The 26,279-nt window shown below is 45.5% G+C and overlaps 1 protein-coding gene across 1 annotated transcript; it reads right to left on the bottom strand.

Annotated features, from left to right (window-relative positions):
* Window positions 1-9,498: 9,498 nt before the first annotated feature.
* On the bottom strand, window positions 9,499-25,070 carry Saraf (store-operated calcium entry associated regulatory factor). Its single transcript, XM_052162474.1, has 6 exons — window positions 24,821-25,070; window positions 16,703-16,881; window positions 14,626-15,016; window positions 12,508-12,649; window positions 11,676-11,830; window positions 9,499-10,249 (listed from the first exon to the last, which is right to left on the bottom strand). Exons 1-6 carry the CDS (start codon window positions 24,924-24,926, stop codon window positions 10,224-10,226), a joined length of 999 nt encoding a protein of 332 aa, XP_052018434.1. The 5' UTR covers window positions 24,927-25,070; the 3' UTR covers window positions 9,499-10,223.
* Window positions 25,071-26,279: the final 1,209 nt, after the last annotated feature.

Below are 26,279 nucleotides of genomic sequence, written 5' to 3'. Positions count from 1 at the left end.
GAAAAAGTTATCTCTATATCCCAAAGGCACCATTCATGAACAGAAGAGATTTCGAGAACTATAGGTGCATTTCTTCTGTTAGCCAGTTGGATGTCCTAGAGAACCCCCTTCCTCCCTCTGAAGGAACCTTCGCTCCCTACAGACTGTAAGCAAAGCCGCTGATCTAAAGCCCTGCTATGGGCTCCCCCGAGAGCAGTGACTGTCCTGTAGTTGTTCCCTGAAGAGTCGTGAAGACAATCTTACCAAGACAGAGATGTGCTTCCTAGTGACTCAACTTACCTCCCATGCAGAAAGAGGGAAGACCGTGTCCAGATGGCAGCTACATCCTGAGTCCACACTTAGGCGTGGACCTCATGTTCTACAAACAACAAGCACACACATGGTCTCACACATGGTGCACTCATCTCACACCATTGTCTGCAGTGCTCATGACATAAAAAAGTGTCCAAATTATGTCTGCACTGCTAAACAAAGGGGGGGGCAGGGGATTAAAAATATGGGCAGTATCTCTCAATAAAGGTGTGAACAGATTAGAATTGTACTATGATGCTGTGAAAGGAATAGATATATTTGCTATGAAAACTATTTGGAAACCACGTGTAATAACCAAAGAAACTGCTTGCTTCTAAGTAGAGAAGCGTCTGCCAGAGCTGGAGGGGAGGATGCAATGGAAGGACTGGAAGAGGCCAAGGTTTTCTCTCCTTTTATATTCTTCTGAATTATTTAAATGCTCTACAGGAAAAAGGCTTCTATAACTTTTACTTCTTATGGAATACGTATATAATACTTAAAATCATTAAACTATGTAAGGTTGCAAATAATTCAGTTTTTAATACAGCTCAACAGTGTGTGAACTAATGACAAGACCGCTTTATGGTAAGAAGAAAGAAGAAAGAAGAGGAGGAGGAGGAGGAGGAGAAGGGGAGGGGAGGGGAGGGGAAGGGAGGGGAGGAGGAGGAAGAAGAGGAGGAGAAGGGAAGGAAGAGGAGAAGGAAGAAGAGGGGGGGAAGGGAGGGAGGGGGAGGAAGAAGAGGAGGGGAGGGGAGGAAGAGGAGAAGGAAGAAGAGGAAAAGAAAAAGGAAGAGGAAGAAGAGGTTTTTGTGGGGGTTTTTGTTTTGCTTTGCTTTGGTTGGGTTGGGTTGGGTGGGTTTTTGTTTTGGTTTTGTTTTTTGTAGACTTGAGGGAGGGAATAGCCAGAGGCATCAGGAACCGTGCACAGCAGTCTAGACTTTCTCTCCTGAGGGAAGCAGGAGCAGAACAGAAAGGGAGGCAAGGGGGAGAGCAATAGAAGAAGACAGAGTAGAGGGGCAAAGCCTGAAACAGCAGGGTTATAAGGAAAAGAGGAGCGAGCTGGGAGCAGCTCACAGCTAAAGAGATTCAGGGTAGGAGAGAGAGCTAAGGGTCAGGATGTCAGGATGGATTCTGAAATGAGCACTGGGAACTTGTAATGCTGAGGCCTGGAGGCCAGCATGCGCTTATAGGCACCTCAGACAGACACAAATCCCTTCTGCCAGTGACAAGGGAAACTTTCAAGAGATCCTTTCAGTGGAAGGGGACTAGCTTTACAATTTCCTGAGGGGTGCCAGCTTTAGCCTAACTGTCAGAATTTAGGGAAACAAAGTTTCCTTCGGACCTGATGGAAAGAACATAATTTAATATATAATTTAAATGGTTAAATATTCATACTTTTCAATATTATATAGTACAAGGAAGAAGCTAAAGATGGAGCTAATGACAATAGATAAGTAAAGATGATCAAACCTAAAATTACAACCAGATACTAGAGGTCTAAAAAAGTAGATAAAGGGGGTGAGAAAGGTTTACATCAGAGAAGGCAGGATATAAAGGTTTTTGTGTAAATAGTCTTATTTTCAGTATGCCTTCTTATATGCTAAAGCGAATATTTTGGAGAGAGGCCTCAATTTATAAAGTATTTTATCAGTAGACGTTTTTTATTTTGGTTTTTCGAGACAGGGTTTCTCTGTGTAGCCCTGGCTGTCCTAGAACTCATTCTGTAGACCAGGCTGTCCTCGAACTCAGAAATCCGCCTGCATCTGCCTCCCAAGTGCTGGGATTAGAGGCGTGCGCCGCCACCACCTGGCGAGAAACAACTTATTAATATCCACACAATATATGCCACCTTGCGAAAGCTGCAGCTACTCGATGTCACTCTGACGAGTGAGCATTGATAGAGAAAGGAATGGCGGCTTTGTATGCTTAGAGATGCTCGTCCACCCTCCCTCCCCGCAGCTACATCTTAAGTTTTAATTACTGTGCCTCTAAACAAAATGCCTCTAACCTGTGAGTCCCTAAAGGATGGAGATGCCAGAGGCTGCTGTTCCTATACGATCACAAACCACGATTCCACTTCTCTAACAAGCTCGGTTGACCCAACTGTACATATGTTGGCAAGAGTCATCTCGGCAGGAAGTAAATCAAGATGTGCCCTTGCCCCAGACTGGATGATTTGATGAAGGTGGAAAGTATGTAGCCTTATAAGTTTGCTTTTATAAGCTCCTGGTCAGCATAACTCGTGGCCGTTTTTCTGGGAACCCCTAAATGGACCTCACCAGAATGCACCATCCTCCCAGTAACCTTAGCCTCTGCCTGGCAACCACCACTGGCTTTAAAAAATGCCAACCACATTTTCGTAAGCATAACTCATGGAGAAAGTCAGGTCTTGGGTTATTCAACCTTGTAAACCAGTTCCAACACTCTGACTGTCAGGTCCATAGGGAGCTCCCAACACCCAGCGAAAGGCAACAATGTCTCAAGATGACAGTCTAGAATCAGCTCAGGGTGGACTACAGGAGGATTGCTGGTAGATAGATAAAAGCTCATGCCCAGCATTGCTCAGGAACCTGGGAAATGGGTGTTTCAGTCTACCAAGAAGTCACTTCCCGAGGGGCACTTGGGAGGCAGAGGCTGGCAGATTTCTGAGTTCGAGGCCAGCCTGCTCTACAGAGTGAGTTCCAGGACAGCCAGGGCTACACACAGAAACCCTGTCTCGAAACACACACACACACACACACACACACACAAAAGTCACTTCCCTTACCACTTCTTCAGTCAGGCAAACGGAGCACCTAGTTACATATCAAAGCCCCACCCTAGCCTCCAGGATCCTCTGGACCATATTAATGTGTACCTAATATGTTTTCCAAAGGCCTCACCTAGCCTTCTCTCCTACCATCTGGCTCCCAGGTCGTCGCAATTTACAGCTCATTCCCCTCCACAGCTATCCCTCTTCTCCCCTCCCCCAACTTTTATAACAGCAAGGTCATTAGCACGCGTGCAAACACACACACACACACACACACCACACTAACATCTCAACTCTTCTCTCTGCTCCCAAGAGAAACAAACTCCTGGCCGCCTCCAGGCTGCTCCTCTGTCCCTGAGGGGAAGCCATGGCTGCTTTGGACTCCCCTTCCCCGCCACCCATGCCTTTTTCTTATTTACAATGAACCTGTTCCATCCGGGACCTTTTGACTCATTGAGTCCATGCTCCACCATGGAAAAGCTGGCATCTGCCTCTCAATTCCCTATAGGAACCATCACACGCAACTTTAAGAAAGCATTCTAATATTATGTATCTCGCATTCTGAACAGAGCGTTGATTCGCGGGCCCCAGGGGAATGTATGAAATGCTCCTCCGTCATCCCTCACGCAGCAACTTCCAAATGAACTAGCTGCTCATGCGCACTTGCTAGGTGCGATAATTCCGTTGCTGTTTAAAGATTGCGACCCTGAATGTACTTGGCTGGAGGCAGAATTGCGGCAGGATGCAATCTTGAGAAGGAAAGCTATCTTGCTTGGTATCAACTTCCGGTGAGGTTACTGAGTGGCCTTCAGGCAAAGGCAAGCTGACCCCCTTCCACCAAGAGGTGGGGCAGGGGGATGCCCGCTATGGCAGCAGGAAAGGTGTGAGAAAACGTTGCTATTCCAAGTGCCCTAATTCAGGTAAACAGCCCCTCTAAGGCCATCCTGACCTTCCTTTACTTCTAGGGAAGTTGTAGCACAGAACAAGAGCAAATCTGCGGGCAGGATGAATTCAAAGAGCTGGTGTTATGTTTTATAACGCGGTTAATGCAGCATGATTCTGCAGGGGGGGGGAGACTTGGAGGGCTGGTCAAGGTGTTAACATTTTCTAGGCTCCGCCCACCAGTTACCTAGCAACGGCCAGGTAGGCGTGACTCACTATAAAAGGAACTATTTGGTCTCGCCCTCCGCCCTCCGTCTTACTCTTTTCTCTGACTCTTCTCTGTCTGACCCCTTTCTCCCACTCTCCCCTTCCCCCTTTCCTCTCTTCCCCCTCTCCTCTCTTCCCCCCTCCTCTCTTTCTCTGCCTCTATTCCCTTCTCAACTCCCCTTCCTGTACCCCCAAACTCTATGGCTGGCACCTCCCTGGGGAGGATGCCTTAGCCAGGGTTCGCTGAGGTACCCCGCTCCCACTGCACCATACCAGGATCTACAAAACACTGGCTTTACAAAACATATCACAAGGTGTCCCCTTAAGGAATCATGCCATACGACAGGCCTAGTATAAGGGTTTATTTTAGGGAAAGGGAGCGGGGCTGGGGTGGGGATTGCTGGAAAGGGTTAAAGGCAGAGAAAAGGGGGGCGGGAGACAGGAGGAGAGGAAGAGAGTCTTCAAAGAGGCAGGCCAGGAACACATGGGGACAGAGAAAAAGAGAGACTGAAGAGGGGAAGAGAGAGCTGGGGTAGGTCCTCTTAAATGCCTTGCTCATGCTCGGTGCCAGGCGATGATGTCAGCAGTTGCTAGGTCGATGTTGGGCAGAGGCTAGCAGAATTGTCTGAAAGCCAACAGCAGGGAAAGGAGAAATGTGACACAATGCTATACAAAGTGTTACAGCACCGACTATTGCTTCCTGGAGAAAGACAAAAACGCAGAAGAGTGCTAGTGTAGAGTCATAGGTACATGTTTGTAGACATGTCGAAAGAGTTGTACTATGTAGTCATTCCTGACAAGAGGAACATTTGGTTCTCACTGGTCACTGGTCATTCATAGAGATGGTTCCCTGTGCAGTATCTCCTACTGACACAGCCACAGCACTTCCGAACTTTTGAGTTGCACTATCTAGGCTCCTGACAACTACTCAGCAAGCCAAATCTCAGACATGATATGAAGATCTTTTCATGTTTTATTCACGTTCTTACCCTGGACAGGTGACCTGGTATCCAAGAGGAAAAAGGGACTGGTGGGAACTGAGTAAGACAATGCAGAGGTGCCTCTATTTATGCCAAGACCACTTCAGTTTTAATTAGAATTTGAACTCTTTGATAGAGAATCTTATAGAAAAATTACCAAACTCTGTTCTAGGAATCCAAAATCAAAATGCCCCAGCTAACTTAGCTTCTGTTAAACTGCCTGTATGTACAAATTCCTCCTACACCTGCTTATCTTGGTTTCTGTTAAGCTGCTAGCTTGCACAAAACCTACCCCTGCCACTACAGTGTGAGATACCAGAATGTGTTTGTTTGTTTAATTTTTAAAGTCCCTTGGTCTATGCTCAAGGTTATACCTAGCCCCCCAAATACCCGAGTGTAGTCCCAGTTGGCTAGAATAAAGACTCAGCTGGCCACTGTGTCTGTGGTCATCACTGGCGGGCTACCCATAACAAGACAAGAAGATGTAATTTGTATAGTGGATTCAGAAGATCTAGCACCCGAGGAAGCAAAGCTTCCACTAAGGAGCACTGTTACATAAATGAAAAACGGGTATTGTCCTCTGGTCAATCTGAGCCTTTCATACTACTGAACAAACAGGTAAAAGGGGCTTTGTGGCACTGGCCAGGGTAACTCATCCCAACTACCCTGGGAAAATGTAGCTGCTTCTACTCAGAACAAAGGAAACTCCATCTCCTTGAAGAGTCTTTCAGGTCTATGGTATAACCAACCTATTATTTGCTCTCGTCTATTACAGGGGATCCTGGTGGTTTTCCTGAACCTGGCCATACCTTTTTTGGTTTTTAGTTTTTTGTTTTTTGGTTTTTGGTTTTTTGGTTTTTTTGGTTTTTGTTTTGTTTTGTTTTGTTTTTTGAGACAGGGTTTCTCTGTGTAGCCCTGGATGTCCTGGAACTCACTCTGTAGACCAGGCTGGCCCCAACTCAGAAATCTGCCTGCCTCAGCCTCCCAAATGCTGGGATTAAAGGCGTGCGCCACCAACACCCAGCTTTTTTTTTTCTTAGTAAATAGTTAATTAAATCCTCAAAATTATCCTGCTTTTAGCTGGGTTGTCATTAGCACACATTTAATTCCAGCACTCAGAGGCAGAGAGAGGTGGATCCCTGAGTTCGAGGCCAGCCTGGTCTACAGAGAGAGTCCAGGACAGCCATGGCTACACAGAGAAACCCTACCTTAGAAGAGAAGTTACATGGCTTTGACTGTGCCATCTATTTCTTGCTGTGACCCTACTTGATAATTCTGATACCAGAGTCATAGTCTTGAACAAAATTTTTAAAAAATCCTCCTCTCATAATCAAATTGAATGAGAACCACCAAAATGAATCAAGGAAACCTAGGAAGAGACAGCAACTATCTAGAAAGGTGAGACATAACAATGGTAAGAGACCTTACTAAATATAACACTCTATCTGATACTGTATCTTGTATCAGTGTCTTAGTTAGGGTCTTATGGCTGTAAATAGATACCATGACCAAGGTAACTCTTATAAGAGCAGTGTTTAATTGGGGCTGGCTCACAGGTTCAGAGGTTCAGTCCAATATCCTCAAGGTGGGAACATGGCAGCATCCAGGCAGGCACGGTACAGGAGTAGTTGAGAGTGCTATGCTCATCTGAAGGTTGCTAGCAGAATACTGACCTCCATGCATTGAGGGTAAGGGTCTTAAAGCCCACACACACAGTGACACACCTACTCCAACAGGACCACACCTTCTAATAGTGTCACTCCCTGGGCTAAGCATATACAAACCATCACAGATAGCTACAGAACCTTCTCTTACTATGGACTCATAAAAACTAGCAGCTTTGGGGACAATAAGGACACTAGGGTAGCACTTTGGAGGCCTCCAACCAAGTGTTGGGCCTTTTTTTTTTTTTCAGAATGGGTGGCATGAACAGCCCTGTCCTGTCAGTCCAGGAGCAACAGTCAGCACTGTAACACACTGTAAAGCACTGCATCACCTCCCCCATCCCTGCTGTTTTATCTCATCTGGACTGCCAACCTTCATCTGTCTTAAGTGTTACTTTAATCTCTAGAGGGGAAGGGAGGTCAGGATAGCCTTAGCGAATGGGTTTGTTCGTATGCTCCACAGAGGAGGGATAGTTCAGCATCCTCTGTACCACTGGATCCCAGAAATCCGACTAGGTAGAAGGCCCAAGAATGTCTGTCTGATCTCTTTCTCACCCTCCAGCATTGTTTACCTGGGGCAATTGGTTTGACATCATCCATGTCATAGACTGGTGGGAAGTCTTAAGAGAAACGTGTTCATAGTTGTGACTAACTACATGATGACAAGAGGCTGGAGAAAGAATGTCCTCCTGGGGTAAGAAAGTGAAGGTGTACTGATGGCCTTGCCAGCTACAAGCTGCCTCTGGGGGTCTGTACTGAGAGACAGAGAGGGGGAAAGCATTTGTCTGTGTGACAGCTGCATACCTGATATGTTAATGGACTGAAGCAATACAACCACATCTGCGATTGGAGTCCTTTGGATAGCTTAGGATGAATATTCTCAAAGATCTGCTTTCTGCACAGGCCAAACGGTGAACGAAGTGAAGATGGTGGGATGCCGACCCCACCCTCCATCCTTCAAGCCTTTAATGGTGTGGCAGTTTGAACAGGTATGGCCCCCATAGACGTGCATTTGAAGGCTCGCTCACAGGAAGTGGCAGGATTAGGTGGTGTGGCAATGTTGGAGTAGGTGTGGCCTTGTTGGAGGAAGTGTCTCACTGTGGAGGCGGGCTTTGAAATTGTGCCCAGAGTGGTACAGTCGCCTTCTGCTACCTGAGGATTGAGATGTAGAACTCTCACTCCTTCTCCAGCGCCAGGTCTGCCTGTACTCTGCCATGTGTCCCACCACGATGATAACCTCTAAACCTCTGAACCTGTAAGCCAGTCACAAATGTTTTTCTTTTTAAGAGTTGCCTTGGTCATGGTGTCTCTTCACAGCAATGGAAACCCTAAGACAGACGATATCGTTCATCTCCACCATCCCTCCAGAAATGGGGTGTTGCCTTCACATTACTTGGGAAGGCTAAGAACATAGGCAAGCCCACGCTCCTTTAGAAGGTGCTGGAAAGGATCTGCCCCGGGCCTGTCTCCAAGCTCCTGGTAGCTTGCTGACCTGTGTCTTACCTTGGTTTGTGACAACATAATCCCAATCTTTGCATGGTGTTCTGAGGTTCATTTGTGTCACTTTCTCCCACATTGTGATATGAGTTGTAATGCTGATTGCCAACTTGACTGGAATGAAAACTATCTGGACTAGTAAAGGAAGTCTTGGTAGTGAATGCACATGCTAACACCATCACCACCAAAAGAAGAGTAACGGGTGTCCTGTGACACTACAACAGCTGTAGCCATTACTAAGTCACAGGAAACTGTCATCTCCATTGTAACCTGATAGGAGCAGAGTCACCCATGCAGTGGAGTGTGTTCTCTGGACTCTCCCAAGGTGGATGGCTTATACGACAAATCCTGTTCTCTGAGAATGGTGGTTCCTAGTGTGCAGTCCTCACCCCACGGGTCACACGTTGGACCTCACCCTCTGGTGCCTCCCGGAACGTGTCTGGTCGTTACAGGTCTAGATGTAAGGCAGTGAGGGCAGGGAGCACTCCTGAGGAGACTCAGCCATATCGTGCACAACACCTCTGATTACATGCCCTTCAGACAGAGGAGCATGTTCTTCTCAGGCAGAGCTGTTGCTACTGGCAAGACGACACAGAACTTAGGACTTTAAAACTTTGCCTTTACTGAGATCTTTATCTCCATTTCTATGTATTGGAACTGCAACTTCTTCAACCCGTGGTCTTCAACTGAAAATAAAAAACAGTCCCTGGTGGGTTAGGACACTTGAAGACTTAGTTTTAAAAACTGTCTTTTTTTTTTTTTAAAGCAGAAGCCCTCATCTACTCCTAAATATTTTTTTACGTGTGTGTGTGTGTGTGTGTGTGTGTGTGTGTGTGTGTGTGTGTGTGAAAGAGAGAGAGAGAGAGAGAGAGAGAGAAAGAGAATATAAATGAATGAATGAATGTTGAGTACGTTGGTACCCTCAGACGTCAGATCTCCTGGAACCGGAGTAGAAGTAGGTATGAGCTGCCCAGCCCAGGTACTAGGATCCAAACTCTTACGACTGAATTACCTCTCCAGCTCCCTAAGGTTTTGCTTTGCTTTGTTTTGTTTTGTTTTATTAGAGACAGGATCTCTCACTGTATAACCTTGGCCTGTGTGAGATGAGAAAACCCACACGCACCATGCATGCCTCGGCTAGTACAAAGAACAAGAATACTCCTGTTCTTTTTTTTTTTTAATTTATTGTCATATTCATGTAAGGCTGAAACAAAACGTCACAACATCTGACAGCTTAAGACTCCACAGAGAACTCCATGCTTTTGCTACTCAAAGACTGAAGCATCTGAATGTTACCGCCTGAAAACTGCAGTCTAGCGATTCCGAGCCTTCTGTGAGCATAGTCATTTACTTTCCGCCCTTCCTGCCAAAGCGGGATCACTCCCCAGATGCTGAGCACCACAGGAGGAGGGGTCTGAGCTCTACAGACCAAGACTGCAACCCACAAATCAGCTTAGTTAGTAGTCAGTGCTGGGCTTAAGTGTTTGAAGAACAACAAACACCAAATGTTTTAGTATCCAGTGGAGGACTGTTGTTTCTACAAGGGAACGACTCATCATCCAAAGCCAGCTCAGCTCAAGCAGTCTGTGCTCAGTCTCTCAGAGGGGGCTCCACTCTTAATGCGCCCTCTGGTACAAAAGGCTTTAGAAACAAGCACGACAATTTCAGCATTCCACAGTAGCCATCACTTCGAACTGCATGTTACACTAACATACAAAACATAAGTATTTTGCCACATATCAACTCTTGGCCACAAACAATGGGACACGGAAAGCTATACAAGGACAATCAACACACAACTTTTGGATATTCCCATTATCCAGGTGTTAAAGAGATGGGTGATGACAAATCAGAAACTCTGCGTCCAGTGTTTGCCTCCAACTTCCTATTTTACCGTCTTCTGGTGCCACCATATCCTAGGATAAAAAAACAAAGTCTGCATTAGCTTTTCAATATATGAAAATTGTTTATAAAATTTCAGAAGTTGTATGTGTTCCTTGTCAGCAAACAAGAAAGAAAGCTATGAGGGAAGGCTACAATGTGGAACAGGACGGTGTGGGACCTAACAAGGCAGATCCTCTCAGGCATTGAATCCATAACCTCACACACATTGCTGTCAGGAAACCAAAGAAGAGTTCCTTTGTAAGCTAACTACCAAGCAAGTCATATGCCACCAGGAAAATAAAAACCATGAATACGCAAAGTCTAAGCCTAAAAATGCAGAAAGGGCAGCGACCATGTACCATGCCCTGCTGACTCACAGCTCAAACCCACGGTAAACGTGTCACTTGAATACCACCCACCCATCACTCACATATTCCATAACCAACAGGTGTCAATAGTTTAGAACATCGCTGAGCTAATCTGTCAGTACAGAGGGAGGGTATGTACCTGTTGCTAAAATACAGCTGCCGGTCTGTATCTGTGAGTTCCGCATCCACAGACTCAACCAACTAACGTTTGAATATATTTTTTAAAGATGCACCTGTAACGTGCACATACCTGTCTTCCTTGTCACCCCCTACACGCTGGTGTAACGAGGACCATAAGCTGTTCAGAGATGGTGTAGAGCACCTGGGAGAGCACGCTGTGCTAGTGACATGCAACTACGCCATCTTCATGGAAGGGACGTGAGCACCCAGAAGCGGGGGTGTGTGTGAGAATCCTGGAAGCCATGCCATCCCCATTTAGAGGAATGGCTGCATCCGACGGTGTGTGATTGCTGGGCCCTCCGGACACTTAGGTTCAAGTTTAGTAGGTAAAAAGTGATAACTTCATGTATATCCAAACCAGCCCTAAAACTCTACTTTCATATTTTTAAGCAATTTCTTATGTTTCCATGAATTTCATGAATTATTCACTGCTCTGTTTGTTGCCTTCCTTCTGAAGGAAAACAATCCAGGGAGATACGCAGACGCCTGGTTTCCCACCACCTCTAACTGTGTTTTGTCATATTTTATAATTTATCTTTGCTTTCTATAAAATGCCCTCTTCACTCTTTGGAGTACATATTATAATCATACTGCTGACAGTTTTTAAAGCGGAACTCAATCTATTTTTGTAATTCTCTTGAATTTGAAAGCCCGGACTTCTACAAACCTTGAAAGCCCTCACTTAGCGCTGAATGGGTTCCAGAGTTAACCATTTGTAGACACTAACATCCAGGAAGGCTTGATTTCAGAGCCATTTCTAGGAAATATTTAAGGAGTGAAGAAGAACGCCTGAGTTTGGTCTCAGTCTCGGTTAACCGTGCTGCTGCTGACATTTTCATGGGCACACAGGATAAAGTGTGACTTCCCCCACGCAGCGCCCTCCTGCCGCACAGCCAGAGCATCTGTTTACCTGACGCTGTTCTGGTCCTTGTGTCTGTATTGGAGGATGCACAGTAGCTCCCTGAGCCTCCGCCCACTGGTGAGTAGACCCGGCTGTTCCAGGAGCCAGAGTAGGAAGGCGGGTAGGCTGGATGGTACCATGAGTCTGAGAAAGGGGTCGCTGCCCTTAAAGACACAAAAGTCAGCCATCGTTTTGTCTCACCACAATTTTTAAGCACTTCCCAGTTTCTAAGTCATCAGAAAACAGCATCTTTTTTTTTCCCCAGAGCTGAGGATGGAACCCAGGGCCTTGTGCTTGCTAGGCAAGAGCTAAATCCCCAACCCCTGAAAACAGCATCTTTATGAAGTATTTTTTCCTGCATATTCTGATGTGTGAGGGTTGCCATGATACAGATTTAGTGTCTCCTCCTGCCAGTTAAACAACTGCCGTGAGGACAGAAGACAGCAGAAGTGGGTATTCCTTCTGAATATCCCAACCAAAGCCTGAGCTCACAGCATGAGGGTCAAGATACTCCAATCCCAGCCCAGGCTCTTGTCCCGGCCTCCCTCCATCACCCAACCCAGCAGACTGCCAACTGCCCGTTCCCCAACTGCTGCGGCCCCTCTGCCTCTTCTCTATCACTTAGGACAGTATAGGAAAGAAGACAGCAAATCAAAGCCCCGTCCCTTCCCTTCTATGCAAACAAACAAAAAACAACAAAACAAAAAGACAAAAGCAAAACAAAACCATGTTAACTAGGGTGAGCTCACTCACCATCACGTGTTTCCCTTGCAGACAGACTCAGACAAAGCCAAGCCATCCCAGCGGAGCTAAGGGCAGATGAGACGGGTGCAAAACTCACCTGTTGCTGCTGCCAAACAAATATCCAAGCAATCCTCCAGCGCCCAGGCCGGACCAGAACCCTGGCCCTGAGCTGCCATAGCCTTGGCCTCCGAACGCACTCCCGAAGCCAGAGCCTGCACCATAGCCAGGACTCTGTGGTCCTTAAAACAGAATGCACATCATTAGATGAAGGCCTTCAGACACGCGGCCTTTCCTTAGTTCATCTATTTCACTACTTCATCTACAGTACAATTTCTAATAATGTTCAGTCCTCAACTCACAAACAGGCTGAATCCAAAAGGGGTGTTCAATCCAAAATATTGGCTCATGTCCCAGGAACACAGTTCCCACAGGCAGAGAGAGAGATAGAGAGAGACGGAGACAGAGACAGAGGGAGACAGAGAGGGGGAGAGAGAGAGGGGGGGGGAGTATTTTTTTAGGACTTGCAAGGACAGTCTTCCTATGGGATTGTCTCCCTTACTCAAGATCGGCTTCCTGAAGGTGTGCCACCCCTTTCAGAGTCTTCCTTCCTATGCTGTGAAGCTCTGCAGGAACTCCGGGTGAGATCTGTACCCAAGTCTCTAATGGAAAAAGGCTGCCTGACATTTATCAATTATGGTGTCAGACTACAAACACACCTTCCACTCAGAGGACACAGTAAACACCTAGGAAAGCTGTTTCTAATAAAAGGTGCTGATTTTATAAACACCTACAAACCGAGCTTGTGTGTTCTCTCCATGTAACCGCCACTCACATCGATAAGTCACCTTAGCCCCTCGGACAGCTTGTGGCAATGCCTAATAGGCGCCCGCTATATGCCATCTGAGTCCTCAGCCTTCCTACACGTTAAGTCTGTCCATTCAGTGCCCATGCCTGCTCAGTACCGCGAAGTCAGAGGCGGGCCTTGGAAACTCCTGAGACTAGGTTATTTAATTGTGAGCTGCCGTGTGGGGGCCGGCAATGGCACCTCGGTCCCCAGAGAGCAGCAGGTGCTCTTGCCCTGAGCCAACTCTTCAGGCCCTGGGCATCCTCTAACTATAGAATGGCTCTTTGAACCCTCTGCCCAATTTGATTTATTTGGGGGTGTACACAGCAGCACAGCGTGTGGGTACAGAGGTCAGATGACAACTTGTGAATGTCAGTTCTGTCCTTCCACCACCTGGTCCTGAAGATCAAATTCAGGTCTCCAGTCCTGGAAGCAAGCACCTCAGTCTCTGAGTCAGTTAGCTGGCCAGTTTTAAAGTTTGTCCTTTATCAGATATGTGGATGTCCGTACCTAGTCTAGACACAGTCCTGTCAGCGTATGTTTTATAAATCTTGTTTCTTTGCTTGTGAGCCTTGCTCCATCTCTCCAGTGCACACTTTACAAAGCCTTTGCCCAAACCTGTGGCCTGCCCTTTTCTTTTCTTGGGATGGTTTTCTGATAAACACATATTCTTAAACTAAGTAAAGTCTGGTTTACCTATCTTTCCTTTGACAGCTAGTACTTTTTGTGCTATTAAAGAAATCTTTATCTAGCTAGGTATAGTGGCACATGACTTCAATTCCAGGACTTGGGAGGCAGAAGTAGACAGACTTCTGTGAGTTTCCCAGATATAAGTTCTGCTCTACAGATAACAAGTTCCAAGACAACCAGGGCTACATAGTGAGACCCTGTCTCAAACACACACACACACACACACATACACACACACACACACACAACACACTTACATAATAATATTTACTTTTAAGTTTTTCTTTAAAAAAAAAAATAAAGGAAGGGCTGGAAAGTCAACTCACTGACTGAGAGCACCCTGCTCTCTCAGAGGACCCATGTGTGGTTTCTAGAACCTACATAAGACAGCTAAATAAAACCACCCCTAAGTCCAGTCCCAGGGGATCAGACACCAACTTCTGCCCTCCAGGGGCACCCACACATGGATGACGACACACTTTTTAATCTTTTTTGAGAAAGAACAGATTTTTTAATCTAGTAGGGCACCAATGTTGTGTTTCCCATGCAAATTAATCCCCTCTTCAGAACCAGGCAGAGACTCGCCAGCTCACACGCACCCACGCACCCGAGCCAGATCACACACGACCATGCACCCGAGCCAGCTCACACGCACCCACGTACCCAAGCAGGGAAACATACCTGTGAACTCAGACTTGAAGCCTGGGGGAGGGGCTCCCGCTGCGCTGGCAAAGCCCTGGGAGTATGGCGGGTGCTCAGAATATGGTGGAGGCGACCCCTGGCCATCGCTGAGGAACAGCTTGTAAACCACAAAGGCGAGAACGAACAGTACTGCAATGGTCACCAAGCCACAAGAATCTGAGGAGGACAGCTTGCGATAATAATCAGAGAAGCCCTGGTGTTTTCCAGACTCCTTCAGCTGCTTCAGGCCCAGCTCTGTGTAGTCTAAGTGGTACTCCAAGCCGCAGGAGCCCCTGAGGACATACTGATCTTCAGAGGACTCGTAGCCTTCACAGCTCACCACAGTTTTGCCAAACTTGTATGCAATATCCAAGTCGGTCTTACATTCCCACTGTGAAAGAAAGAGATATAGCCTCTAAGGACCAAAAGATTCTCTTCCTTCAATATATACCACGTGGACTATACAACTGTCACAAAGCTGCAAAATGAAGCAGCAGCATGATCCACACAGTTCACGACAATGAGTACGTACGTGTGGAGGAGACACACTCGGTGTGTCACCGTCAGTGTTCGCTGCACGCTTCTCAAGCTGGTGGCGCGCACAAGCATTCACCCTGTCGCTTCTCCTTACTCCCCAGACGGTACGTTACACATTCTTCTCACGGGCAGTTGTTTTTGTTTTGTTTTGTTTTTTGAGACAGGGTTTCTCTGAGTAGCTCTAGCTGTCCTGAACTTACTTTGTAGACCAGACTGGCCTTGAACTCACAGAGATTAAAGGTTTGCACCACCACAGCATGCATATGTAGTAATTTGAATGCCTGGCCCATAGGGAATGGCACTAGTAGGAGGTGTGGCCTTGAAGAGTAAGTATGGTCTTGCTGAAGGAAGTGTGTCACTATGGGGGTGGACTTTGAGGTCTCCTACGCTCAAGCTCTGCCCAGTGTGGCACAGTCCCTGCTGCCTGCAGATAACAATGCAGAATTCTCAGCTCCTCCGGCACCATGTCTGCCTATACCCTGCCATGCTTCCCACCATGACGATACTGACTAAACCACTGAACCTGTAGGCAGTCCCCAAATTAAGTGGTTTCTGAGTACTGCATCTATTTAAATTGTTGCTACTAAACATGGGCCAACACACGAGAGGCTCTCCATGACTCCTCCTAATACAGCACCTGTATGTTCCCTGACTCTTCATCAATGCCCGCAGCCAGACACAGCTTAACACCATTTTGTGGGTATGGACAAAGTATTGCTTTTCTCTTCCCTACCAGATGACTTTCTTGCTACCCTGTTCATGCAGTATATGACACGTTTAATATGAACTGAAGGGGCTCTACACAACATTAGCATCACCATACCCCACCATGACTGTAAAATAATTTGGGATAGATGTGAGACATCTGCATTAGTTAGGAGATTCTAATTGAGGGATACTGGGAGGCAGGGCCTGGGAAGTCATTATCACTAGCCAACAGGGGCTCAAGACTTGGGAAGAAGCTGTAAGGAAACTACCAGGAGTTTAAGGTCAGCCTGGTCCACACAGTCAGTTCCAGGCCACCAGGCCTACAAAGTGAGACCCTGGCTTAGCCTCCATCTTGGAGGGAAGCTCATTAATACACAGGTGACACATTCCATCCTGCAGAAAAGCTCATTAAACTCTGAAAGTAAACAGGCCTCACTTTGTGACATACTTCCAAACAGTGAGGACCACTAAGAGATACTCTCAATGCAGCTGAGCTGCCCAGAAAAGCACTCTGCCACCGGTCCAGCTGCCTGTAGGTTATATGGTGGGCTCAGGTGTCTAGCCACCACGAGCTGTGCCCATGCTGGGATGAGCTGTTGATGATGCAGCTGTCACAGAGTCATTTTGGCTCCTGTTAAGTAACCGCTCACCCAAATCCTGCAGGCAACCTAATGAAACTCACTGGTTCACCAATGTGGTGTCAGTGGTATCCTTACTCTGGTCTGTCATCTGTCATCTGTCATCTAGTCAGACAAGGTTGATCATGTCTCCCCAGGAATAGTGTCACATAACATAACCCCAGCTGAACTGTTGCCGAGGCAGTAGCTGTCACCTGTACATCGTAGCCATCCCAGCCTTTGTTCTGGCACTGTATCACCTTCGGGGTGTAGGCATCACAACCGGCTGTGCCTCCAACGCACTTCAACTGTGGAATAGGGTCCAGCCTCCGGGAGGTGGTGTAGCGGTCGGAGTAGAGGGTCAGAGCTTTCACATCCCGCAAGAGTATTCTGTCTGGAAGAAGCACACACAGCAAAGTGAGCACTGTGAGGCTAGAGTGAACACCCAACGGCAGGAGGAGAACCAGCCTCACTACCTCAGACTAACAGACAGAAATCCTAATGAGCAGGTGCAAAGTCAGGTGTCTCTCTGGGCTTTTGAGAGAGACTCAGAGCCACCCACAGTACCCAGGCTCTTCACACAAAACCCGGCGACCACACTGAAACCTCTCCTCACTGTAAGCTAGATGTTTCTTCATCACAAGTTCTACATAATTTTTGCTAAAACAGAAGAAAAGTTTAATACAAAACTACTACATAGTTTTCATAATGAAAAATGGCGGCAAAAATATGCAAAATGTCCCTACATTCAATGATTTAATATCTACCCACTAGAAAGAAGACAGATTCTAACCTAGTTTTTTCTGTTATAATTAGAAGGCAATCTCTGATTTTTTTTTTACATTCATTTATTGTGTGTGCAGTAGTTGTGCATGTGCACAGTGCACAGACGGCATGGGGGATATGTCAGGACAACTCTAGGGTGTCCACGCTCCCCCTCTACTACTTGGGTCCTGGTATCTAACTCAAATCCATCAGGCTTGGCAGCAAGAGCCTTTGTGCACTGAGCCATTTTGCCAGCCTCAGTCTCAGTCTCAGCCTCAGCAGCAGCAGCAGCAGCAGCAGCAGCAGTAGCAGTAGCAGCAGTAGCAGCAGCAGCAGCAGCAGTAGCAGTAGCAGCAGTAGCAGCAGCAGCAGCAGCAGTAGCAGTAGCAGCAGTAGCAGCAGCAGCAGCAGCAGTAGCAGTAGCAGCAGTAGCAGCAGCAGCAGCAGCAGTAGCAGCATCCAGGAATCATATAAAACCCGTCCTGCCCCTCCTCCATCCCACTAGTGCCCTTTATTCGCCAGAGTTACACCTCCACTTTCAGTACTCAATACACATATACTGTGTATCTATAATGTCTAGGACCCACAGATGAATGAAAACCTGTGCAATGGCTCTGGATTATCACCAGCTGTATCCACTTTACTGCAAATGGCAAAAAATGCAGAAAATTGCATTGTGTATATAAACGTTTTCCCTTACCCATTCATCTGCTGTTAGACACAGGTTGGTCTCATAGCTCAGTTACTGTGAACTGTGGCAGCACTGACGGGCAGGCATATGTGTGGTATGTTGACTTGGAGACTTTGGGTAAATACCAAGAAGCAACAGAGCTGCGTTTTTTTAAACCGTTGGGCTTTTGTTTTGTTCAACAGCATCTCCACACTGCCTCCCTATTCTTGTAGTGTGTCCTGTACTAAGTAGGGTAAAGTAAGGAAACTAGAGCTCATGTATCAACTAAACAAATAGCAAAAATGCTTTATACAAAATGGAAATTACAGAGCTCAGCTTTATACAAACCTTGGAAAAGGTAAACTACTACCACATACTAATGCTTACACACATCTGCATTGAACAAGGTAAACTACTACCACATACTAATGCTTACACACATCTGCATTGATCAAGGTAAACTACTACCATATACTAATGCTTACACACATCAGCGTTGACAGATGTACTTAAGAGTGAGAACACATGCAGAGGGTAATCAAATACAAATGTCAGAGAGGATCTCGAGGGGAAGGAAAGTTGCTGGAAGAACCTGTTTGCTCCACCATCAGTATGTGGTGCGTGGAGCTCATCGAGGAGTCACTGAGAGGCAGGGCCAGCAGGCCCAATTCCCCAAGGTGGTGGCCGGCTCCTGCTTATCTCAAAACTCAGATGTGGGATAGTACAGGCACTTGGTCAGAAAGGGGCCGTCTCAAGGCACAGAACATTCACTAGATAACAGGATGGGGGTTTGGGAAGGGGACCTGTGCTAGAAGACCACAGTCCCTGCCTCTTTAAAATACCAAACCAGAGGAAAGTCATGACGAGAACTTTTCACCATGGGGTCTTTAAACCAGCCATCTTACCCAGCCAGTGGGACGGTTCATCTTAACCAGCCATTGGGACAGCTCCACACAGGCAGAAGCAGCCATTGGGACGGCTCCACACAGGCAGAAGCTTTGCTCTCTCTGGTTTCTTTATTACAGAGTGAGGCCCTGCTGCCCACAGTCCCATCCTAACGTCACCTTTTCCTTTTAAAAGCCAGTCTTACTTTCTCCAGCTCCCCATTTCTGTGATAACACAATAGCCTGAAAAATACCCAGTCAGAGCACAACAAAAATACAGTTTAGATCCTTGTTAGATTACCTCATTAACCTTAAACATACAGCAAGCATTGCTCTTTAACCTCTTTCTTTAGTTGTGTGTGTAAGAGGTTGCAGGTACCCATGGCATCGTCCATGTGTGGGGTGAGGGGGCAACCTCTGGGAGCTGGTCCTCTGGTTCGGCTTAATCTCACAGGCTTGTGTGTTAAGTATCTTTACCCACTGGGCTATCTCACTATTCATTTCTTAACCATAATCATGGTCAGTCATGTATCTGTTAGCAGATACAGATACCCATTTACACTTTACTGATTGAACAGTCATCAAAACAAATTTAAAATTGGCCTTACAAACTAAAATGCCTCAAGAGCAGGTTCAACATTTACAGGCATGAGAGGTCAGCTGGCTAAAAGCTCCAGGAGGTCTGCTGGCCTCTGCTGGCATCCACCAGCTCATGCATGCACACACAGAGATCTGGTATGTGGTATAAAAAGTTAAATATATACTATAAATCATATACTATAAATTGGCACACAGTTGGCACATAGTTGGCAAGCTGACCAATACTTGGAACTGTTGCTTGACTATGAGGCCCTTCAATTCAGCAGGGGAGGGGAGGGGCGGATTACTGAACAAGCGGTGCTGGGTGATGGACTGTTAGGCAGGGCAGATCCTGCCACACAGCATGCACGGCCCTCCCTCGCTGGGTATAAAACCCTGCACTTGGGAGGCTGAGGCAAGATCATGAGTTGGAGCCCAAGCCGGGCTAAGTATCCAGAACTTGTCTCAAAAACAACAAAACTGTTAACCAAAAGCAAAAGCCTGGCCAGCCAGGTAAATGGGGAGTGCTGACCGTCATGGATCACAGAGTTCTTCTGGTGAACAGCTGGGTTCATGGTTGGTTTTCAAAATTCAGCTTCAATGAGATGAAAACAGGGAGGAAGAGGCAGGCTGGAGAATGTTATCTCACTCCAGCCATAAAGATAGAGGGCTGACTGTGCTGAAACGGACTGTGTCACTCTGCACGGTGGCTGTCCTGTGTGCTCACAGATGAATGCCTCGCTCTGGGACTCCTGTCTGCAGGCCTGCCTGACTAAATGCAGTTAATTACCTGCACATTGCTGTCATCCTTTTTAATCCAGTTTACTAAAGTATACACACAGTCTTAGTCTAGCACTGAGGAGGCAGACGCAGGAGGATCAGGCGTTCAAGGCGGAGGTCTGCCACACACCGAGTTTCAGGCCAAGAGAGGCAACTGAGGCCTGGTTTCAAAAAAACAAAAACAGGGTCGGGAGTTTAACATTTGTGTTTGTATACATGTTTGAGTATGTACCAGGAACACGTGGCGGTCAGAGGACACTTCTGGACACTGGACTCTCCTTTTACCATGCGGGTCCCAGTAGTCTACAGTTTGCATAAAAAATTTTTGGCTGCAAAACTTGGCCCATCCTCTTTATATAAATCATAAAACTCTCACAAACAAAGAAAACAAAGGTGGTGCATTCAGTATCAATGTTACATTTTTTTCAACTTCTGAAATAATATTGTTTTCACTTATAAATTAGATTGCATCTTAAAAACAAATAGTGGATCAAATCATGAAAAATATAGAAATAAGAAATCATAATACAAAAAAAAAAAGAAATTATAATACTCAGCCCAGCAGTGGTGGCACACGCCTTTAATTCCAGCACTTGGGAAGCAGAGGCCGGCAGATTTCTGAGTTTGAGGCCAGCCTGGTCTACAGAGTGAGTTCCAGGACAGCCAGGGCTACACAGAGAAACCCTGTCTCAGAAAAAAACAAAAAAACAAAAAAACAAAAAATGAAAAGCATAATACTCAGTGAATATCAAAATTTTACTCACTGCTAACATGGTAACCAATTACTTCCTTATTTTAACAACAGTTATTAAAGATTAAAAATTTAATACACAGCCTGATTTCCCAGCAGGAAATATATTCATAAACAGTCTCCACTGACAAAGGAAAGCTCCACTTCATCCTTTATAATGCTAGCTAATAATTAAAACACAATTAGACAGAATTAGAAATCTTTTCACTTTCCTTTTCTTGGACTCTGGTCCAGAGCCAAGATCATTACACAAATTGTTCTCTAAGTGGGCAAAGGGTAACTTCACAAGAAAGAGAAGGCCAATTTAACAGTAATTAACCATCTGGTAGAAACAGAATAAGCTGATACTGTATCTATTATGAAATCAAAAGAATTTACTATCACCCCAATAGTTATCCTTGGCTACAAAGAAGATTAAGGCCAGCCTGGGCTACATAAGCCCATGCCTCAAAAAATTAAAAGGAAAACAAAACAAAACAACCTACAGAGACCCTATCTCAACCAAGAAAATAAATTAAAAATATAAATCATTGAATTTAATTCTAAAGGTACAATCAGCAGTAGCCCTGATCAGATGCTTAAGGAAACTTCTGGAGTTCACATTTGAAGAGTCTTTACTAATGAATGTTTGACTTAAATCTTAACAAAAACTGCATCTTCATTACATAGTGTTAAGAAGGTCAGCTGCAGACAAACACAATACTTACCCTAGCGACAAAAAGAAGGAAAAATGTATGCTTCTAATAAGTGGAAGTGAGGTAACGGATGGTGCAGCCAGAGGAAATCCACCCGTAGCCGCCTACAACCTTAATTCCCTGTGAATGTGGAATGTAGCTCTAGAATGTAAACATGGTGGGAGCCCAGGCAGAAGCGCCTTGTCAGAGCTAGTGACACGCGAAACAGTGTCTCCAAAAACAAAAGGTTCACCAGGTAGGCGAGATGGCTGAGCAGGTAAGAGCACTGACTGCTCCTCCTGAGGATCTGAGTTAACCCAAGTGGCTCACACCTGCCTGTAACCCCAGCTCTGGAGGTAGCTCACCCCTCTGACCTCTGTGGGCACTTGCACATGTACACATGTCCCACACATACACATAATTAAAACAATAAAAATAAATTCTTTGGTGCTGGAGAGATGGCTCAGCGGTTAAGAGCACTGACTGCTTTTCCCAAGGTCCTGAGTTCAAATCCCAGCAGCCACATGGTGGCTCACAACCATTTGTAATGAGATCTGATGCCCTCTTCTGGGGTGTCTGAAGACAGCTACAGTATACTTACATATAATAAATAAATAAATCTTTAAAAAATTATTTTAAAAAAGTCTAAAATTTCCAAGAACTATATTAAAGTTTGCTATACTAAATCCAAATTACTACCTCATACATAAAAAACTAAATGAAAATGGTCTATGACTTTATTAGTTACATTATTAATTAACTAAGAGGAATAATGAATTGACTGTACCACAGGAGAATTTAATAATGCAAAAAACACTGAACTAAATTGACATCACCGACTTAACATGACTTTGGCCAAGGCAATAAATTTGTCTGTTCATGAGTTTCATCACCAAAAAAATTGTAGCCTTTGAACTTACTGTAAACTTTAAGTATCATTTATTAAAGTTAACTCGTAGAACTATATACACAGGAGTGTAATTATCATAACCCCAAAGCATCATTCTCTAGAGAGCTTTCAAGTTTAAGAACAAATTACCAGCCCCAACTTGTTACATCAGGCAAAGCACACAAAGACTCCCCTAAACTCCAGACTCATAATTCAAAACCTTTTCTCAGGTGTCAGGTTTAAGAAAAATGAAAGACCCCTAACCCAATTCTCCCCGACACTTGGCAGTGTCTCAGGAAACTGATTAACATTTTAGTCACTCAAACCAAGCTAGGTTTGCATCCTCTTTATCTGCCTAATAATAATAATAATAATAATAATAATAATATAAAAAGCACAGGGTTCTCTGTGAAGCCCTGGCTGTCTTGGGACTTGCTCTCTAGACCAAGCTGGTCTTGAATTCAGAGATCCCACAACCTCTACATCTCCAGTATGTAGGTTTAAAGGCATGGGATTAAAGGTATGCCCCTCACTGATACCTCACACCCCAATCAGAATATCCAACTTCAGAATCTGTGAGATAATCCAACTCCATTGGCTCTCCCCTACCTCAGGAGGTCACTGCTCTGGAAAGCTATAAAAGGTTCCCTATAAAAATCACCTTTTACTGACCTGTTTCCCTCCCACCTACATTTCAGCCTGTTTTCCAAAGGACAGCTCACATGAACTTTCATATTTTTGATACCGTATCATTTATACTTCCCACCCTTTAGGTTTCTGAAAAATCACTTTAATGGTGTCTTCTTTCCTAATCAATGTTTATTTTTTTAAGTTCCCTTCTGCCTTCAAACCAGTGTCCATAACTGATTTCACTACATGAAAAGATATACTCTCAGCATCCAAGGTACAGAGAGCTTGGGCAGGGAGTGGTTCTCAGCCTTCCTAATGCTGCGAGCCTTTAATGCAGTTCCTCCTGTTAAGGTAACCCCAAACATAAAATTATTTTTCACTGCTACTTCTTAACTGTAATTTTGCTCAGTTATGAGTAGTAATCTAAGTATCAGTTTTCCAGTGATGACCCCTTGTGAAAGGGTCATTCGACCCCTCCCCAAGGGATTTTGACCCAAGGTTGAGAACCTCTGGCTTAAAGGAATATTCAAGAAAAAATACAAAATAAAAATGTAATCTTTGAATGGTGCTTTTTTTTCCTCCTAGACATATTACTAAGCGTTTACACAAAATAAACAAAACATAAATTAGAGTCGCTTAACTTGTACCTTCATAAAACAGTTCCTCAAAGTCTTAAAATGAGGTAGAAACCAATTGAGTTAACGATGCAAAATATTTTGGTGCTTTCTGTTCCAGAACAATAATTTTACAGCAAAGGTAGACTAAGAAACACCAGGAAGTGGTTCACCATTAATTTAAATGTGGTTGTTTTCTTCTTTCTAATTCCCCTGAGTCGACGGCTCCGAAGTTCCCCAGGTTTTAAATGAATTCTAACCAGGTCTCTCGTTTTTCACACAGCCTTCTAGGATTACTTAAGCAGAGTGTACAGGCAATTTATTCCAAACTGTGGCAAGGCATTCTTATCAAAATAAAGCTCGGTCAGTGTCAAGTGCAGATCAACTGCACTGACCCACTTCGGCACGCACGAACAAAAGTATCTTACAAAAATAAACCTGTTGCTTAAATTCAAAACCCAGGCATACACTGCCACTGCTGTATTTTCCATGCGTTACAACTTTCCACTCCAAACCAAAAATGTCGTCTTAATTGTCGGCTACTTTATTTCTACATTTTAATAACAGAGAAGGGGGTGGCGCGAGGGAGCGAGCGCCCCATCTAACCAAGTCTCATGTATCATCATATAAAAGCTAAGAAAATGTATTTTAAATTTCTCGTGTACGGCGAAAAGTATGAAGAAAGCTAATACAAACAACGTAGTTTGCCGCTCCAAGTAGAATAAATTTATTTCATTGGCGGTCCTGGCCCCTACTCGGGACTCAGACTGCTGGTGGCATAGTAACTAGGAGCCATAGCAACAGGCAGCCATGACAACGGTGGGCAATGATGACATCAAACAGTCATGATAACAAGATGCGCAGGTGAGAGTCAAACTTGTCATCAGGACTCAAGGATGCGGCCTACAGTACAAGAAAAGTGGACAATCCGGGAGTCCAGGGACCTGGAGAACTTTTCAGAACGGATTCGCGCGCCCCGCCCCACTCCTGGAGAGCTTTACCGGAAAAGCAAAGAAGCCAAAAGAGGACAGCTAGGAGGAAAGTGATCAAAAGAGGGTGGTGGAGAAGGGGACGGACACCCGCTGGGCGGCACTCACCGGGGTCGTTCCAGCACAGCGCAGGGCCTGCTCCCAGCAGGAATGACAGCAGGAGCAACAGCGGGCAGCGCACGGCTCTCGGGCGGCCGACAGCGGCCACAGCCATGGCGCTGGGTGAAGACGGCGCTCGGCGGCCCGAGACCCGCTGCGGAAGTGTGCCTGCCGCTGGGCGGCGACCCGGGGAACCCACCACAAGAGGACCGCGGGACAGCAGCTGGACGCGACGGCTCTCCGTCCTGCGCCAATCTGACGTCACTGCCGCTGAGGCACGTAGGCGTCCGTGATTGGTCGCGTTCGGCCCCGCCCCTAGCGTTACTCCCCCCCCCCTTGTGGGCGGGACCTAGGCAGGGCGCTGTCGCTTGGGCGGAGTCTAGGCGCAAACACCTTCAGACCTGTAGTGCGCTGGTACCCTAGCGAGTACCCGAAAGTTCCGGAAGGTTTGTTCAGTGCAAAGTTGCCAAAGTTTTAGAGGTTAAAAATTTTCTGAAAGGGAAGTCGAGGAAGTAATCTAGTAATACTTAAATTCGAAATCTCAGTATCCTTTCTGGAGGGTGTTATTTTGCAGGTTGGGGACCTAACACCGCCCTGCTTAAGACTGGTGTTCGATTACCGTGTACTAAAAGGGAATCAGGCGAAGGGCACCAAGGGAATGACATTGTGATTTCCGAGCATGGAACCTTAAGAATGTACAAGAAGCCAAGAGTCTACAGATAAACCACCCAGACAAAACGTTTCTCTGTGCTTTGAAGTCTGCTGCGAGTCTGAAGATTCTTGGAGGCAGTCATTCAACACCTACATGTTCAATACCTAATATAAGATAAAATATAAAATAAGACAGTCACTGTTTTAACCATGGAAAATAACAAGGTCCTTGTATTGGGGAGACAAGATGACACAGCACAAGAAAAAAATTTTAAATAAATAAGTTTGTTATCAAAAATAAAACAAGATAATATACACCGAGAGGCAAATTCTGGAAGGGCCTGCCTGGGCGAATGACTATGAAGCTTCAGATGTGAATAATAAAATAAAGAACTCATCTTATACAAAAGTAGAGGTCTTCAGTGAAGCAGTATTCGGCAAAACCAGAACGGGGAAGTGGGAAGGGGTGGGTGGGAGGACAAGGGAAGAGAAAGGGGCTTATGGGACTTTCGGGGAGTGGGGGGCTAGAAAAGGGGAAATCATTTGAAATGTAAATAAAAAATTATATCGAATAAAAAAAAGAGAAAAGTAAAAAAAAAAAAAAAAGTAGAGGTCTTGGGCTGGAGAGATGACTCAGTGGCTAGGAGTACTGACTGCGCTTCCAGAGGTCCTGAGTTCAATTCCCAGCAACCACAAAATGGTTCACAACCATCCGTAATGAGATCTGATGCCCTCTTCTGGTGTCTGAAGACTACAGTGTACTTTAAATAAATAAGTAAATCTTAAAAAAAAAAAAAAAAAAAAAAAGTAGAGGTCT

Source organism: Apodemus sylvaticus, chromosome 18 (genome assembly GCF_947179515.1).
Source record: "Apodemus sylvaticus chromosome 18, mApoSyl1.1, whole genome shotgun sequence".
Taxonomy (NCBI): domain Eukaryota; kingdom Metazoa; phylum Chordata; class Mammalia; order Rodentia; family Muridae; genus Apodemus; species Apodemus sylvaticus.
The sequence above is the reverse complement of the archived record's forward strand: the minus strand, read 5'-3'. Positions and strand labels throughout refer to the sequence as shown.

Coding starts and splice junctions, on each gene's coding strand:
- Saraf (XM_052162474.1), bottom strand. CDS start 24,926: ATGGCTGTGGCCGCTGTCGGCCGCCCGAGAGCCGTGCGCTGCCCGCTG. Junction 15,017..16,702: donor GGGATGGCTACGATGTACAG/GTGACAGCTACT, acceptor TTTCTTTCACAG/TGGGAATGTAAGACCGACTT. Junction 10,250..11,675: donor AAGGACCAGAACAGCGTCAG/GTAAACAGATGC, acceptor TTTTTATCCTAG/GATATGGTGGCACCAGAAGA.